Source organism: Triturus cristatus, chromosome 8 (assembly GCF_964204655.1).
Source record: "Triturus cristatus chromosome 8, aTriCri1.1, whole genome shotgun sequence".
NCBI lineage: Eukaryota > Metazoa > Chordata > Amphibia > Caudata > Salamandridae > Triturus > Triturus cristatus.
Genome location: NC_140591.1, coordinates 592,936,821 through 592,955,069, shown reverse-complemented (window position 1 = coordinate 592,955,069; position 18,249 = coordinate 592,936,821). Strand labels below are relative to the sequence as shown.

General features: G+C 45.6%; 1 protein-coding gene across 25 annotated transcripts in view; it reads right to left on the bottom strand.

The window, feature by feature from the left end:
* Nucleotides 1-18,249, bottom strand: part of LMO7 (LIM domain 7) — a 480,465-nt gene that overhangs the window by 77,378 nt on the left and 384,838 nt on the right. For all 25 annotated transcript variants that reach the window (XM_085622039.1, XM_085622044.1, XM_085622040.1 and 22 more), the window contains one exon: nt 17,328-17,470. In XM_085622039.1, the coding sequence (XP_085478165.1) occupies nt 17,328-17,470 (143 nt within the window). The remainder of the gene's footprint in view (nt 1-17,327; nt 17,471-18,249) is intronic.

Here is an 18,249-nt window from a genome sequence, read left to right as displayed (position 1 = left end):
TACCTAACAATCAATCATCCACATCGGTGATCAGAATCTCTCTCTTAAAGTGGCTGGCACGAACAACCTCTGTTGCTCCTTATTCCATCCCCTATAATGGGGTAAAGTAGCAATAAAAAAACAAACTTGAACACCACAATGGGACCAAGAAAAGAGAGTTAAGATAAGCGTGGTTTCCCTGGTCAGCGTCCACTATGAAACATACCTTTTATTTTACAACGGGAAATAAAGGTAGAAACCTTGGAGGGTCGGTGACAAATCACCCAGAAGAATATTTCAGATTACTCTACATGAGAACCCTTGCCACGACGTGGGTAGGGAACACCGGATTAAACATGAACCTCATCTGGTTGAAAATGTGTGCGTAAGCGGTTTGTACTGTCCCTTGTAACATTTAGAATGATGCTGACATTAGCACTTTCCACCCTTGCCACAAAGTAGTACTCAAAGGTCAGATTATGTATTTGGGTGGGTGTGCTCAGGGGCTCCAGGTGGCCGAGAGGATTGAATTCAAATCACTCTTTCGCCCATAGGGCACTCCTTGACAAAGGATCTCCGATCTCCTGCACTCTGCTATCTCCTTACCTTCCCAGGAGAACTTTGAGATCCTCCATGGCTCCTCTAGCCACAGTACCTAGGTTCAGCAAGGCAAAATATGGAGGCCTCTCCTTTGCTTACAATGCAGCTAAACTTTGGAACACCCTCCCCCACTTCCAGAGATCAGCCAAAAATGAGCTCCCTCTTCAAAAACTACTTAATACTTGACTTTCCCAGAATAGATTTCTTTAATCCAGTCTTACTGGTCTGTGCCGCAGTATCAGCGCTGGGATACCTTAAGGTAGTTACGCGCTCCGTAAGTGCTGTATACTATAGAATGGATTGTAATAGAATATCTGCCACCCTTCACAATTGTGTAACTACATTAATAATAATTGGCAAAACCTATAGCTCTCGTTGGCATATTGAGTACTGATTAAAGTATTTAAGAAGGCTTCTGCAGTGAACAAACAAAACCAAAACATTTGTTTTCAATATCCAATGCATTTATGAAATTGAATGAGTCGGGATTCAGTGTACTATTCAACGAAAAAATGGTACCTCATATAATGCAAAGCCAGCACTCCCTTGGAGGAGTGATGTACCAAACTCCTCTGGGCAGAGTTCAAGTCCATTCTACGTGCATATTTTAGAGAATTGCTAACAATAGGCAGGCAGTAGCACTGTCACTACAGACGTACCAATTAATACAAAATGGATACTTAAGTTTTGTTACAACATAATTTGAAAAGTCAACTAATAACCATGGCGAGCAAAATGTTAGCTGCAGCTAATTTAGTCGAGAGGTGTAAACTAGTATGTATCACTAATGGGCTCGGACAGCAGTGCGATGGAATTGCTGAAGAACATGTATGCTCGGCTGCACCAAAGCAGTCAACATTAAAATATTATTTTTGCGTGCCGAGTGACTTCCCTCCACAGCGGAGGACCGAGGAACAACATAGAAAACCTTCCGTGAAATTAGCTTTGATCTGCTGGCTCCCCAATTCCTTGTGGTAGGTACATTCCTGAAATACTTGAATTATTCGTGATCTCAGTACCTCATCGATGACACGTGATGGCTGCCTATGTTGACATTCCGAAGCGCGTTCATCCGCCTGCACGGACCGAACTCGTGGCTTTCACCATGACTTGCACAGTGACATAAGACATCTTTAAGTAAAATTAGAGCAGTGAAAGGCTTTCAAATTAATGTTTAAACTGACTGTAGGAATCATGCAGGGGATTATTCAATTTCATGACATTTTGGTTAATCTGCGACTTACTACGTGCTGTCCTACACAGTAGTGATGATGAGGGGAATGAATCTCCTAGGTGAAAATGTAAATAAAAAAGCACGGTTTGTTCCAATGAAAGAGATTTTCATATAAACCCACAATGTGAACAGAATCACGACCAATTGAAACAAGCAAGTGTGGTGTAGGTGTGTTGCTTAGGAAATTGTACTAGATTGAGCTCAGTGGTGCCCGATGAATGCCACAGTATTTTCTATTATCATTTTTGCTGTTTTATAGATTGCATAACACATTTTTTTAGGCTTGGGGGGGGGGGGGGGGGGGGGGGGAGTAAATAAGCTATTTATTCAAAATCACAAGATGTTGAGCCGAAGCCGGGACTCGAACCAGGGAACCCCCGTTCCAAAATCTGCATATTAAGCAACATCTCCCCCACACACTCTTTTCATTCTTTGGGTTTCTGAAGAGACTGACATACTGTCTGATAACTTTTTGTGCCTGGATGGACTACTGTTCATCAGTTTCTCTCTTTGGCTAGCATCAGTTTCTAAAAGTGCAAGGGTCCCATAGGTTGGTCAAATACATCCAATGTCCCCATATAAAAAAAGGCAGCAGATTCTGATCCCATTCTTACATCTCATCGGCAATAGAACACCAATGGTTTTGTGCTTGAGAGATAAACACGTATTAGCTTTAACGTTCATCTATCCCACAGATCACCCTTAAATGACTGACTTTAAAGACTAGTAGCCATTTAAGAGTGCACTGTGGCATATCCCATTCGTTGCCAGTGAAACGTTTTCAAGGCAGAAAAAAAATTTGAAGGGTGGAGCGAAATCTGAGCGCATTACAGGCATGTGGCATCAATTTCTTCTGGGCATCACTTGTAGAACCGGAGTAGGCCAGCAGTGGAAATAACTTGGGAAGCCCAAGAAACAGAAAACGCACAATTCCCCAAATTAAATTAACAATGGAATCTTGTCTCCCGGTTTAATGGGCTGTCTAAGAAATGAGGGTAAATTAAATTTTAAGTGCTATCACATTCTTAGACATGGGTGGGAAGATACATTCACCAGAATATTAAGCGAAAGACAAGCCATATTTGGAGAATTTAAAGATTATGTGGTTTGGTCAAGGTAACAATGGGCTAAGAAGCTCAATTCATGATCTTTACTGTCAAGAGTCCTTAAGTCTAAAAGTTAGATCAGCAGCCAGAGGAATCAAGAACTCGTTATGCTCATGGAACAGCACGGATCTGTTTTGGAATCTTGAGACAAGCGATGTCTTAACTTTGTAGAATTATTTTGGTATAATACTGCTCAATGCGCAGCAAATATCTAGGGTGTGCTGTCCAAGATGATTGACTAAAGGTGGTGTGGATTTTATTCAATCTCTCATCAGATAATGAAATTACTAATTATAGTCTATGGAGTATTAAAGAAAATATCAAGGAGTATTAATGAAAATATCAACAAAGAATTAGGCTACAGCAGGATTGTGCTGGTGAAGTTCATGACATTGGATATAGTAATCCTGGAGCTCATCTGAAGTCGACATGCGGCCATATAAACACACTCACTACTATTCTTGTTTAAATCATTTTATTTCATAACACGAGTGCCAAGTGTCGTTCGATAGATGCAAGAACGTTTATAGCCAAGTTGGGGGAAGAACATTTACTGCAATATTCTACACGGCTGGCACCATGCCGATGGATCATGCACCTGTGGGCTTACAGTGATCCTGGATTGTTTTTGCAAAACGGTGTGAACACAACTGGTGTAAATTATACTAAAATCAAGACGATGGCAATTGAATAATGGAGGATTCAATGCAGTTAGGAACTGGAGGGTGTTCATCTTGTGCAAGGGGATGAATATGAACTTTTAGGCGTTAAAGTAAACTGCTCATTATTGGAAGCCAAATTATAAATAACCATCACAGCCTTGAATGGTTTCTAAATGTTTGATTTGAAGGATGGGGTCCGGATCGTTACAGGGACAATTTCCTCTCAAAGCATTATTACATCGTAGCATTGACAGATACTAAATGTACTTCTATGTCCTAGGTCAAAGGAACATAAAAATGCATGACTATTTGAATTTCTCCAGAGGATCATATATACAATGGTACAAGAAGGAGGAGCTGGGGAGGGAATCCCGATGTAATTATGTGCACTATAATAAATGCCAGTTCTAAGTAATCAACGGGACAGGGCGATGAATGGTAGGGTGTTCTTGCCTAAACAGACATCTCTGGTCTTTCCAAGCTGGGAGTCAAAACGGTCATAAATGTTTTGCTCTATGTACAGTTTTGTCCTCATTCCAAAACCCCTTTCTAAAGCCATTTCAATGTCAATTTGATGCCTCTACTGAAGATTACGATTATAGCGACAGCAGCTGCAGGAAATTAGCTGAAACTGAGTGATGACAATATTGACATTCTAATGAGTTTAAGTTGTTGTTTATGTCTGAATAAAACAAATTAGATGAGCAAATGTGTTTGGATGTGTCAACCTGTACTTACCTACTTTAGAAAAAGAGCAAAGTATGTCATAGTTGTGGTCTTGATTATATTAAATGCCGGAGCAGGCAATTTATAATGGAAGAGGCAGCAGAGGAGTGCACAACAGCACACGTGCAAAGTTTCAAGACTACAAAAACTGTGCATAGCGTTCCAGAGAAGATAGCAAGGACACAAACCCCTTGAAGGCATGCAGGAAGAATGAGACTTCTTAGTGGCTGAAAGGTGGCTCTTAACGGATCTTTTGATAACACTGCATCCAAATGTTGGGTGCTTCAGTGAAGGGAGGGCTAAGGAGAGCCAACAACCCAATTCTGCAGGCAACTGATGGTGTTCGGTGGTCAAGTGATGCAGGGCTGGGGGGGGGGGGGGGGGGGGGGGGATCGGAGCAAAATGACTAGCCTTGTTTCTCATTAACATTCAGAGACTCTTCTAAACAGAAGGATGGCCAAACGTACTCACAGGGGGCTGAAGGCGATGGGTAGTTTTTGTATGTGGAGACGATACAGTTGTGCTTCTTCTTGTAGATATCCAAATAAGGTTGCCCTGAGGCAATTCTGCTTGCCTGTTCAAATTTGTGTGAAGTGAAGGCTTATCCAGGAAGACAGAAGTTGACAAACTGCTGAAAGACGATTGACTGAACCCGATTCTCGTAAAGTGATAAGAAAGCAGGCCATTCTAAGTGCTCCTGATCCCCTACAGGCATCATTCAGGATTTCATTTCAAAACCACTCATTCATTCAACCAGAACGGAAAACGGGAGTAGATTTATCAAGGAAAGAGACTGTCAAATGCTTTTGATCAACTAAATGTTCCTACCTTATCTTGGAACAAAGACTAGAAGGAAAGGGAGGGACAAGAGATTTTTGGATGCAGTCACTCAGCCAAGATACACATACTGTAGTCCCTCAAAATTAATATCAGTCTCTGATCAGAGCAACACACTGAATAATTTGCAGATGTTGAGGTAAGAGTGTGGACACGAAGGAGGAAGAGTGCGCAGATCGAGGACACTCAGGAGTTCCAACTAATAAAAGAGTGTACAGTTACCCTACTTTGCTAGTACACACACCCAAACAAGCCTAAAGTCACTAGCAAAAAGAACTAGACTTACTACAAATGCAGTACCATTGATTCTACAAAGAAGGTGGCAGTCAAATCCAAAAGAAGATTTAATGTGCCCATAAGAGGCAGTGTATAATGAGAAGAGGCGTAGGCTCAAAAATAAACTTTGGTGGGCCCTAGGGTAGAGGGGAAAGGAATGCAGTTAGTAAAGAACAGAGAGGTAGGAGGATAACTAGGTGGTGAGACTAGCAAAAGAGATACCCTGAAAATCCAGAGTTGACAAAAGGGTGCTCACATCTAAAGTGCTTACGGAAAAGTATAATCAACTAGGTCAGGCATCTGCAACAAGAAGCTTGTGAGCTACTGGTAGCTCTCCAGCTACCTAAGTAGCTCTCCTCTGTGCCTAACAGCCTACTGAATCGGAAACATTTTCTTGGTTGAATTAATTGTATGCCAAAACTGTGTGTAATTGCAGAACTCATAAGCTGACATTTGATCAAAAATGATTCAATTTCCAAAATATATTTAAAGCTAATTTTTTTTAATGATAACTCATGTGGGAATACTTATTACTAATATTACTTTTGTGCCAGGAGTGCTGCATCTGTGGCAAGCATTTATCACCTACATAGAGGCTTTTCAAACTGATCAAGACTTTTTTCCATTACGGCTTGCAGCCCTGACTGAGGTGTTCACATCACTGCTGGTAATATTGCATGTGGTGATCACTAATAACAGTAGCTCTGGCCAGGTGCAGGGGGTAATATGATGGATGAGTGGTGGTGAGTCTTTATAAGAGGGGGAGGATATACAGGCTGTGCTCACAGAAGGGGATATTTGGTTTTGGTTTTTGAGTGGGAACAGGGTGTTGGTTGAGACAGCGGTGAAGAACAAGAGAGAGCACACCCTCACTTCAGTCGGTGGCAAAGTACATAACACCAGGCCACGGATGGAGATGGGAATAGTGAGTGTTGGGTATCTATTCACTTATGGCAAGATTTATGTTTGCTGAGTTTCATGATAAATAAAAGATGGGGGCTGGAGGAAGGGACTTTTTGACATATGCTGCGCTCCTGGATGCCGGGTGAGTCCAAGCCAGAGGAGTCACTGGTTTTTGTTTCATTCATTTCTCACAGAACAGCGCTGAAAGTTATTAAAGTTCTATAAAATTCATTGTTGCAGTGGTAGATACCGGATAGTCAGAACACAGGGACAAAATGGGATGATCAAACTGGATGCTGCTTCATGGAACCTCAGTGGGTAAGTTCTTTAGAATGTACGAAAGGAAGTTCCGGCAATTCATGTTTCAAGTATACCCAATGTAATTATTTGACCCAGAAGTACTTACCACCAAAGCGTATTAGGAGAATGTATGTAGGAGCACTTAAGAGTGTCCACTAAGTGAGTATGAGGTGTGGACCTGCCCTTCAATTGCTCTACCCTGGTCTGCTGTAGTGGCAGGGATACTGGAAGTAACGGAAAAACAAATTGCACTGACTTCATTAGTGAGCTTATTGGGGCACCTACTAAGATTGAAGCACACCAAATGCATTTATAAATGTATGGATCTGATGTTTTTGTTGATACAAGCTCAGGGATATTTGAACATGTCTTGGAAGTCGGCAGCTGCATCAAGTATAAGGGCATGGCTGCAGGACGCAAAGGTGCGGCAGAAGCTGATACACTGAAATGGCTGACAGCCTAGGGGCATGGGAATGGGGCATGTGACGAGAGGGATAGTAGAATCACGTGTTAGCTAACTAGTAAAATATGGGTGACGGACAGTTGTTGGACTGTGTAGTGCAACTAGATGCATAATTTATTCACCTCCTCCATTAGATGATATTCGGTGATTGGTCGGAATGAACCAGTCTACAAAGTTTTTTTTCTTTTTATACGAGATGTGAAGGTTTGCGCAATATAACATGATGTAAAAACTATGGATTCTGTGTATAAAATTCATGTCGTTTTATTACATCTATGTGTACGGACTCCAGCTATAAAGACCAAATGACAGAAACACACTTTTCCAACCATAGCACTCGTATGGATTAGTGTGCTGCCTGGCCACAAGAGCGCTTCTGTGTCTCACAAGGGGTATGAAGTGCTAAGGGAAGGGGTCACTGGTATCTCAAGCCGCAATAAGGGATTGCAGTGGCGCAGCCTCATGATGTTTCCCATCGATGGATTTGCTAGGCCAAACATGTTCCAATGGTAATGGTGGGCTTGGCATATCTTACTTGGAAATGCCACTTATGGAAGGTGAACGTTTTTATGCATCAAACTTTGCGTTTCATGATATTTGGCGCCGGTCAACACCGGAGGATAGGGGAGCACATCTGGGCATTCCCCAGCAACAGCCATAAACCATTGAGCATGCCGACTTCTTGGCAGAAACAGCTACTGCAGGCCAAACGCAGACAGCACACAGCAAAGGGGCAGTACTCCTCCTCCAGTTTCTTAAGACTCTTCTCCTTGGCAGAGGTTCCTTCTTGAAGTCCAAAAGTGATCTAAAAGTCTGGGCAACACTTATTATAGTACAAAATCCTTTGTTATCTGGAGGCAGAGAGTGTCTTTGCCCAGCCAGAGCCAGTTCTGTCCTGTCTGGTGCAGCTGCCCGGCAGGAGGTTGAGACAGCATTATCCTAGGCATACCAGGTCCATTCAGGTGTGAAAGAAATCTCCTACCCCTATTCTGAATGCAGCCCAGGTCTATTCAGCCCAGCCCTGACTCACCCTGGAAACGCAGGACACACCTCATTCCCCAAGTGGCTATCTGAACAGAATGCACAGCCCCAGCCACTCCAAAGCCAGACAGTCAATACACAAACCTAGCAGAGGCACACTGGATGGCTAAGCAAGAAAATACCTCCTTTGTAAAAGTGGTATTTGCGAACCCAGAATATAAAAATCATCCTTATTAAAAGATGCATCTTTATATTCTGAGTGCAGGCGTACTAAACTCCATTTTCCTATCTTGTCCCAATGGGAAGTTATATTTATAAGATGTTATAAATAAACTTCCTGTTAGAAGGTGGTTCTGACCATCTAAGCTGCCCAGATTTTTTGCTTTTTGAACACCTAATTGTTGAGCTTTTACTGTGGGAGAGCCTCATAATATGGGACTCACCGACAGTGAACTCATGAGGAAAGAGACCGCATGTGGATTTTACCGGTGTCCCCCTGGTGAGAGTAGGCCGCTGCGCTGTGGCTGGCGAAAGGGGCACCGGGCTGGTTACATGCAGATTCGTGTGTGCACAAGTGTAGGTGTTGAGCGGGGGAGATTCCTGGCGTGTGCAGCTCAGGAGCAGGTACAGGTAGTATGGTGTGGCAGGAATTATGCAGAGCTGGGTGGTGACATGGAATAGGCTTTATATTATGGGAAGAAACATGTAAGGGAAAGTCAGTGTCCTTTACTGTTTTCAATGAAGGACCACTCCATTATTCTCCTATGAAGATGGGGCTCTCATGGGGTAAATTCACTCCCCTAGGGCCTACAAATTCCAGACATGTACTACAGTACACTGTGTGAAAATAAGTATTCTGCTGAGTCCAAAACCAAATATGTACTGCTTATGGGTCATCCAGAAATGTCATATTCCTCAGACTCTGCTCATAACCAGTGCCTGGCTGGGTCTGACCCAGCCAGGCTGGATTAATGACCTTCCTCTCTAAACTGAAGCAACAGAGGGCTAGCCCTTAACAGCAAGCATTCCAAGGGTGAAGGTCTCCTCTCCAAAAGGGATAGAAGGTGGGTGGAGCTGCAGGTTATCCATCAGCAGATGTCACCTGGTGCCAGGCACCAAGCTGCTCTGGAGAGAAGGCAGAAAGAGGGGAAGGGAGCTTTACAGAGACCATGTGGCATGAGACCCCTGGATGACGATATTCTGAACTATCCCAGAGGCCTGTGCAGGAAGGAGGGAGGGAGCAGGGGCAGAGAGGTGATGTGTCACTGCAGGATAGGTCAGGGGAACCCCCTACCAGCCCCCTCCAAATTCTTTTAAAAGGTCTTGCCCAGGAAGAGGATCTCTCTCTGGGGCGTGGTCTGCTGAGTAAGACTGGTTCTGGATCCTGGCGCCATGGGCAGCTGGAAGGAAGAACTCCCTGAATGTCCCAGGACCCTCAATGGCTCCAGGAGGGGAGTCCAGGACCAGGGAGCCAAAGCCTGGGCCTCTGCACAAGGAGAAGAGAAGCCAAGGAGCAGAGCCAGGAGAAAGGCTGGCGCAGGGAGCTAGTGAAGACCGCTCCCTGCTGAATTCTCCCTCTTTGAGACCAGGAGGGCCAATGAAAGTGCTCCCAGTGGCTGGGGTGCACCACCAGGAGCAAGAGGAGACCAAAATGGTGAAGATAGGCCAGCTGGGGGCAGAGATACGCCACCCAGAAGGTAGGCGACCTTTGTCCCCTGAAGAGGAACGACGTGCTCCCGAGGTGGGTCAGGTCCCGGGGGCTGACCCACAAGAGGAGGAAGTCGGGGAGAGCCGTCGTGCTCCCCATGAAATTATCCCCAACGGGGGTGCCAGGAGCCCACCCTGGTCCCCCGAAGACACCGGGAGGGGAGTGCCGTCATGCTCTCCTCGAAGAGAGCTCTGGGGCCCCCCGTCTCCGGGCCCAGATGACAGTGGTGAGGAGGAAGGGGGAATTCCGTCGCGCATCCCCCCTCGCAGGGCCGGCTCTAGGGCGGTGCGATCGGTGCCACCGCACCGGGTGCTGACTCTACGAGGGGGCGCCGTGCTTGGAAGTATATTATGGTTTCAAAAGCACCTGCTGCTGCATTGCTGGCCTCGGGCAATTTTCATAAAACAATAAAAATGACTACGGTGATTAATGTTCTTCCTGGAAAGCGAACGAGTTTTGTTTAGTAGAAGTTTAACTCATTTTATGGTAGCACAGAGGGTTAATATGCCTGCTGCAAAGACTGTGTACCATGCAGATCAGAAAGTGTATATAGTTTAAATAAGTCAGTGCTTTTGTCACTAGCAGTGTAGATGTTAAAATCCTAACATGGAACAGTGAGCTAATAACTGTCAAAGAGCTGCATGCAAACTGCAAGATACAGATTAGAGCATTATAATTTTTTCCTGTCTTTCAATATTCTAATGTTTCAAAAAGGGTCCATTTCTGAAAAAAAAATCCTTATTATTAAATGCAACCCCAAACCACAGGGTTATGTTTTAAATTCTGAGTCAATGCTTCTCCAGACCAAGCACTCTTAACCTCTTCGCTGCGGCGCAAATTCTGCCGCAGCGCTCCCGCATTGCTGACATTCCGATCGCGGGCGTGGTCATGACTTCTCCCGGCCGTCATCCGCACACGCCCATCGTGACTCATGACGGCTGGGAGACGTCATGAGCACGGAAGAGGTTAAGGGGCATGCATCCTTCCTGTGTTCTGGAGACAGCGGCATTTAGCTGAGGGTGTCAAACGGTCTGTAAATCTGCCATGACAAAAAGTGGGTGCGCTAGCACCAAAGTTGTGCTGGGCCTGTGTCTGGAGTGCTAATGCCGGTCGGCATGAGTCCTTGCATCAGTGATGTTTCTACACCCCTGCCACCAGCTTCCCAAGATGGGCCATTGTGTGCAGTGGCTCCATGGAAGAGCCTAGCAGGAGTCCGGGCCACCAGTTATCAGCGCACATACACCACAGGTGTCCTGGAAACCCAGGCCGCTGGCCTGCCATTGTAAGTCAGTGTGCGTGCTGGTTCTCATGTAGAGCCTTAGGGATTTGGGCACTTCCCCACTGTACTGCAGTGTGAAAGTGCATGCACCTTTCCAACACATGTTAGGAAGTGGTGCAGACATGTTTGGGAACGTAAGTCAGGCCTGCCATTGCAGCCTGGGTGCACACTTACACTTTGGGTGTGGTTAACCTATGTGTCTGACCCAGTATGGATGACATGTGACTCGCCTTGTAGTCTTCTGGCTTATGTAACATTTCTTGTACACTGATTTACACACCTATGAGCGATTGTCTCTGTATAATGTGTGTGTGATGTAAAGTGCTCCCACACCCTACACTGGTATAGTAGGCGCTCTATAACCAATTAAATACATATGAGAGAGAGTGGTAATGGAGACTTGAGGGGGCACTGTTAAAGGGTGGTAATGAGGAAGTCTGTGGGGGGCGCCAACAAACATTGTCGCACAGGGCGCAACCAGTGCTAAAGCCGGCCCTGCCCCCTCGTGCCCAAAGTCAAGCCGGGGAGCGCAGTCGTGCTCCCCGTGAAGACTGCCCTGGGATCCCAACTCCCGGCCCGACACCAGGAAGCCAAGCTTGGGAGCGCCATCGTGCTCCCCGTGAAGATTGCCTTGTGGGCCTGGGATCCCCAACTCTGGGCCTCAGTGTAATGGCGGCGGAGGAGGGGGTAGTAGCGTCGCACTCCCCTGCACTAGCGGGAAGGTGGGGGGAAGCCCGTCACACTCCCCCATGGACTCGCTGGACCGGAGGCAGCCTCGTGTCTGCACACAGGAGCGTGCACACCTGAAATGGAGAGCTGGCTCCCACAGCAGCAAACAAGGGTGCTGGCCAGACGGGGAGCTGGTAGGAGCCGCCGGGGGTGGGTTCCCCGAGCCGCGCAAGACGTATCTGGTCGCAGGAGGGGTCCGGGTGGGACTGGCCCCCTTCCAATGATGGGCAAACACGGCCCAGTGCCACAATCACCGGCAGCGCGGCTCTCCCCAGCACAGCGGGAGAGCCGCTCATAAAAGATGCACGGGATAGGGGAAGAGTTCTCCATAATGCTTTGAAGAGACTAGAGCGAGGCCTGCATGAAAATGCCCATTTTCTGTGTGGGGTCACCGCCAAGTGAGTGAAAAAGGTGCTGGGGGAGCTGCAGGAGCAACGCAGTCTCCCTAGCACGAAGACGGAAAGTCGCCCCCTACGTCTCTGGGGACTACATAGAAATAACCCCACCAGGGCTCAGCCAGCGGTCATCAGCAACCTGGGGCTGGAACTTTTGTTCTACAGCTGGGACGGCATTAGGGACTGCACCAAGGTATGAAGGGCTGAGCTGGAGATGTCTGGAGAAGGGCATCCCCTGGAGGTGAAGAGGTGCATTTGCACGAAAAGTGCATTTACCAATGTTATTTCTATTGAGGGACTGAAAGTCACATGTTTAATGTGAAGTCATAAGCAAAGTGGGGTTATGTTGCTGGATTTTCCTGCTAGGGTGTCTGGCTGTATATGCTTAATCCTGCGATTATAACTGTGATGCCTTTTAGGGGCTTTTATTGCAATGCATTATGATGATTATCCACTACGATAAGTACTGTCATTTTAAGTGATGCCTAAACATGTATTCTTGCTGCTGCGTTAGGTGAAGAACAACCCAGACTGTTAGCCCCTAAGATGTAGAGGTTTATACTGTATTGTCAGTATGAGATGCTCAGTCAGGGTTATGTGTCACCAGGGCAGGTGTGCCCCTTTTAAATGCTTGTTGAGATAATGGGGTGGGTCGCCACTGGGATGGTGCCAGTGGGCAAGGCCCTCACTCCAGATTATGTTCAAACCACTGCATTAGGGGGCAAGATGATGTGCATACATGGTAGTGGTGGTACTAGACCCCACCCCCCTGCCCCCCGGAGGGAGGGGTGGAAATGTTATGCAATGTCACAAAGTAATTCCAACAGCTTATGTATATTTGTAAATAATTGTATAGTATTGAGTAGTGTTTGTGTATAATAAACGTACTCTTCTTTTTATGAAGCAAAGTACAGACGGGACAATCAATTATTGAGTGTCATTTCGGCGTACTGGTAAATGGTGATTACTAGCCCACACCACCTCCCTTGAGTAAGCCTTAGACTGCTCTGCAACACTACCCTCAGAGTCAAGCGCTACAATGGGGTGTTTGGTTGCCAGTGAAGGACAAATGTAGTCATGTTATTTGTGCAGGCCAAACAGATACTGCCTCGTTTTCCAACACTTCCATTCTATCCTATGGGACAGATAGCCTTTAAATTAGGGGTGGGCGGAATTTGCGTAATTGCGTTACGCAAATCTCCGCGAAACGGTAAAACATCTCCGCGAACACGCAGAAATTCCGCGAACACGCGGAATTGCTTGTTCGCGATGCTTTTTTCCTGTTCGCAATTGCTGTTTGCGTGCTCGAGGAGAATTATCTCGCGAACATGCAATTTGACAACGCGAACAAGCAAAAATGTCGCGAAATCGCGGAAAGCAGACTTTTGAGCAATTTCGCATTCTCCGCGGAATGCGAAATTACGCAAATTCCGCGAGCGGAACGGAATTTGCCGCCCAGGCCTACTTTAAATAGTGAAATACGAAATTGGCAGTCTTTCACTATCAGGACATGCCATACACATCAGGGCATCTCCTACCTTTCACATACACTGCACCCTGCCAGAGGGGTACGCTGGGCCTACCTTAGGGGTGACTCACATGTAAGAAAGCGGGTGCACTCGCCAGGTCGACATCGCAGTACTCGACTGCACACAGACACTGCAGTGGCAGGTCTGAGTTACATTTACAGGCTGCTCAGGTGGGTGGCACCATCAGTGCTGCAGGCTCACTAGCAGCTTTTGATTTACATTCCCTGGGCACACACAGTGCATTGTACTAGGGACTTACCAGTAAATTATGTATGCCAATTAATTGGAATCACCAATCCATAACAGAGGGAGAACTTGCACTTTGGCACTGAACAGCAGAGGCAAAGTGTCCAGCGCATCTAGACCAGCAAAAACAGAGTCCAACACACAGCAAAACAACAGGAGGCAAAGGTAAAAATACAGGGGAAAACCACGCCAAGGCTGCCAGGTCTAACACTTACTGTATATCCCAACCCGCTTTCCAGGGACCCAGATGAGGTGTGACCTCAGCCATGAGTGGCCTTGTGTCTGGAGGGAGGGACTGGCAAACTTTCATCCGGGATGTCTGGGACAGAGGGGGTAAATCAGAGGGTGGCGGGAGGTTTGGAGCCACGGGGTCTGCAGAGTGTTACCTATGAACCTGCTTGACGTCAATGGCTCCGCATTAGGGTGTCGGGTGCATATATGAGTGAAAGTGCCCATATGGATTGGGCTGGTACCCGTCACATTGAATAGAAGTGTAAAGTGAGACTGTATTGGACTGGCCTTCTGTGAACCACCTGTGCTTCATGATACTGGTTGGCGGTGTTGGTTTATACGTGGTTCTCATGCCAAAAGCACTTTACCTCTCAACATTGGGCTTATCCCCGTTGTCTTGTCCCATGGTGATGCTAAAAGTGTTATAATTCTGTGTATGTATATATTACTGATATTGTTGTAACCAGGGTGCACCTAATAGCTGTGTGACATAGCATTATCAGGATTTTGAAGGTTGGCTGGGGCGGACAATGTGTCGCACCGCATAAGGGTGCTGTGGGGAGGGGGATTAGAATTGGACTTTTCCCATATGTGCATTTTATCAAGATCTGATGAATACGAATTGGGCCTAGTACTGCTAGTAATATTGTCAAGTGTGATTCATGCCCAAGATTTCATGATATCCATGTTGCATTGTTTAATGTGTGCGTGGAATATAAACGAAATTTCTCGACAAAGTGTGAAGTCTCTCTTTTGTGTTATGCAGAACATTTATTGTCTACATGTATTGTGCTCTTGCTTTACACATTGCTTTTGAAAGACGCCTGACTGCTCAGTGCCAAGCTACGCAAGGGTGAGCATGCGTTGTACAGTGTGTGTATATCAACTGCCCTTGACGGGAGCAGTGCAGTCTCCCTGGGTGGGGATCCCTTTGGCCAACCAGACCATGCCAGTTCCAACACAGGGCTGTCAGGGAGCTGGTCAGCGCAGCACTAGCTCTCTGCTGCAATGGACAGCAGAGAGCACACTTTCAGTGGGAAGGGTAGGCTGAGTGGATGGATGGCAATAAACGAAGTGTTGCACAGGTCAGTGGGATGAGGCAGGAGTGGCCATGTTGTGTATGGCTTCACCATGATTCCTGTGCCCCAAACAGCTGGCGAACAGCAGGAGCAGATGATTTGGGTAGGCCATACACAAACTCAGAATGATAATCGCACCTTCAAATACAATCAACAGTTCATAGTCCACAGAGATAGAATAGTATACTCCTTTCTATATCCAGGTCAGTTATGAGGGCTCACCCATGGCTAGCCTGGGAAATTTATAGTAATATGAATTCACATATAACCCTTCTGGAACGCACTAATACACATACAACACTCAGTGGTCAGCAGCAGATTGCAGTTTCTACACGCTGCATAATGACTCCCTTATACTGCTTAATCCTCTTACACTCACAGAAGACCAATCTGCTACTGGTCTTGTCCATCACCCAGTATTGTACTAACCCTTAAACCAGCCATCACCGACTGAACAGGCATGAATTACTGTAGACCGCTTTCACATACTTCTGACCAATCAGCAGACTTTAATCTAGTCCACCACTGCAGGACCCACTAGCTATTTCCAATTACTGCTTCTTTGCATCTTGCAATGACAATCAGATATGGGGTGACGATAAGAACGCACATGGAAGCAAATCTCTCCATTTGTCTCTCCAATCATGCCTGCTGAGGGACATCAACCTTTAAACAAAATATTGCAGAGAGGACAACCCTGTGCAGTAACTAGCTAAGTGGACTAGGATCATAAAGAATGGACCTGCAAAGCTCCTCAAAGCTGCCAGCTCACTGTAAACCATAAACTGCGAGTCTATCTCGAACACCTCGCCATCCTCCACACGGTCAAGCACGGCAACCCAGAAGACGCATAAGCGCAGCTTCGTGGTAATAACGCATGACATGGTAACACTTCCCACACTGATAAAACAAAGACAACACCCTTCCCACCATATGACCTGCACGGCAGGGCATGCTTCCCATGCACTTAAACGCCCGACACAGGATTAGTAAAAGCTATATGAATAATACAATACAATAAAATGACAGATGGGGAACAGTGGATGGGATGTTTTTTATTTTGATTTTCTAAGTATCATTATAGACCGCTTGAGCTTCACTCGTTTCTTTATTTGATGACACTCAGAACTACCAGGTGAATAAGATCACCGTTACTTATCTATAATTCTATATATTAAATCCCATGCAATTACATCAGGCTGAATTACAACTCTTTAGTTTACCTAACATACTTCTTTACTATCTCTCAAGGAGAGATTACCACATTTTCTTTCCAGAACACTGCCAGTCTAGCACGCATTTTTCACTCACAATATGACAGTTATATTAAAAAAAGAAGTGAATCGAAAAAAACCTTGGAAAATTACACCAATTGCGTCTACAAGCTGAAAATGTATTAACATTAGTTCAGTGCTACTAAGCGCCAGGTGATCAAGGAAACTAGCAGAGTACTTGTCTGTGGCACCCAAAAATATACCGTGCAATTTTACCAGCAGGATTGGGAAACATGCACAGAAAAGCAACTAATTTGGTAAGTTTCTATTTCTACCGCTAACGTGTTAGGTAGACAGGAATTGTTATTTCTCTACTGAATATTTCCACCCATGTAAAAGACCAGTTTACAATATTCCACCTCACTCACTAAAAATACCTCCAGCGTTAAACGACAAATAGCTTTTTCAAACAGTCAAAAAATACACTGCGCATTTCAAAATGTTTGTCGTTGAAATATATACTCTTAAAATACATGTTTTAATTGAATGTCAGGAAATATATATAGTAGGAGTCTACAAATGAAAATACCCCTCTTTCAGCTATTCTGACATTTATTTTATAAATTCTCTTCGATAACGGAATCCTTGACAAAATGGCTCTCATTTCAGAAAGTAAAAGTAAATACAATTATCGAGTGAAATATGGCTTTCCGTTTTCTTTCAGCGCTGAATAGTACTTTCATGGGCAAAACCTGTAACTCTAGCAGAAATATTACACAATGCAGTCAGGCGGGACTCAGGCTACATCCATCTGTCACACTGAGTTACAGGCAAGTAAAACCTCGCTTACCTTTCCTTCTGCATTTCCGAAAATGTTTTGGTCGATCTCTCCGACCTCTCGGACACTTTCTTCTCTATATCTTCCCGCTCTTCCTTCTTCTTTTGCAAGTCTGAGGTGAAGCTCTTCCGTCTGTTTTTCCATTTGGCGAGATCCTAAAGCAAGAGGCACAATGTCAATGGCCCAGCGAGCTCACTTTCTCCAGCCCTCTGTGGAAGCCACAGGTGCTCAGAATATCCCAGGGCATCACGTTACACAGAGCACAGGACATGAATTCCGACCTGAATTCCAGCTGCTCTACCACTGCTTTTTTTTTTTCTTCAGAACCATTTAATCCACTGCGCGCCTCCAAAATACAATCTGTCCTGTGTCTGCCCCTGCTTTACACTGCATTCTTTATTCCTCGGGCAAAGCTTACAGTACCCTAAAGGCACCCTTGAGAAATAACACGCATCCCAGCAGCCAATTTACACTATCCACATCGTTGTGGGGAAACCGTCAACAGGGCTCTACTGACCTCTGGCACAACATGAATCCCAGACCACTCTTTATATCGATCAGCCTTCCCTCTTAACCCGCCCATACCTCAAGCTGTGAGGTGGATTTCACGCAGATGCTCTCCCTATGAAGCCTACCACTCTCCACATTGCCACAAACAAGCCAAGATGAAGTCCACCTCGGTCAGAGAGGAAAAGCAATCGCGCACAATGCAGCCTAGCTTTGTTGCAAAGGAAGCCTTCACTATGCATGTAGTGATTGCATAATTGCAAAAAACAAACCGAGAAAGCCTCTCTGTACGATGCCCTGGCAGCTTGTCCTCACCTACTTTGCACTTTAAACTCAAAGTCTCTACTTGAACTGAAGTGCTTTTAAGATGCCTGCATGTCAAGGGAGTGGCATGGGGCATCACTGACTAAATTTGTAAGGGCCATTC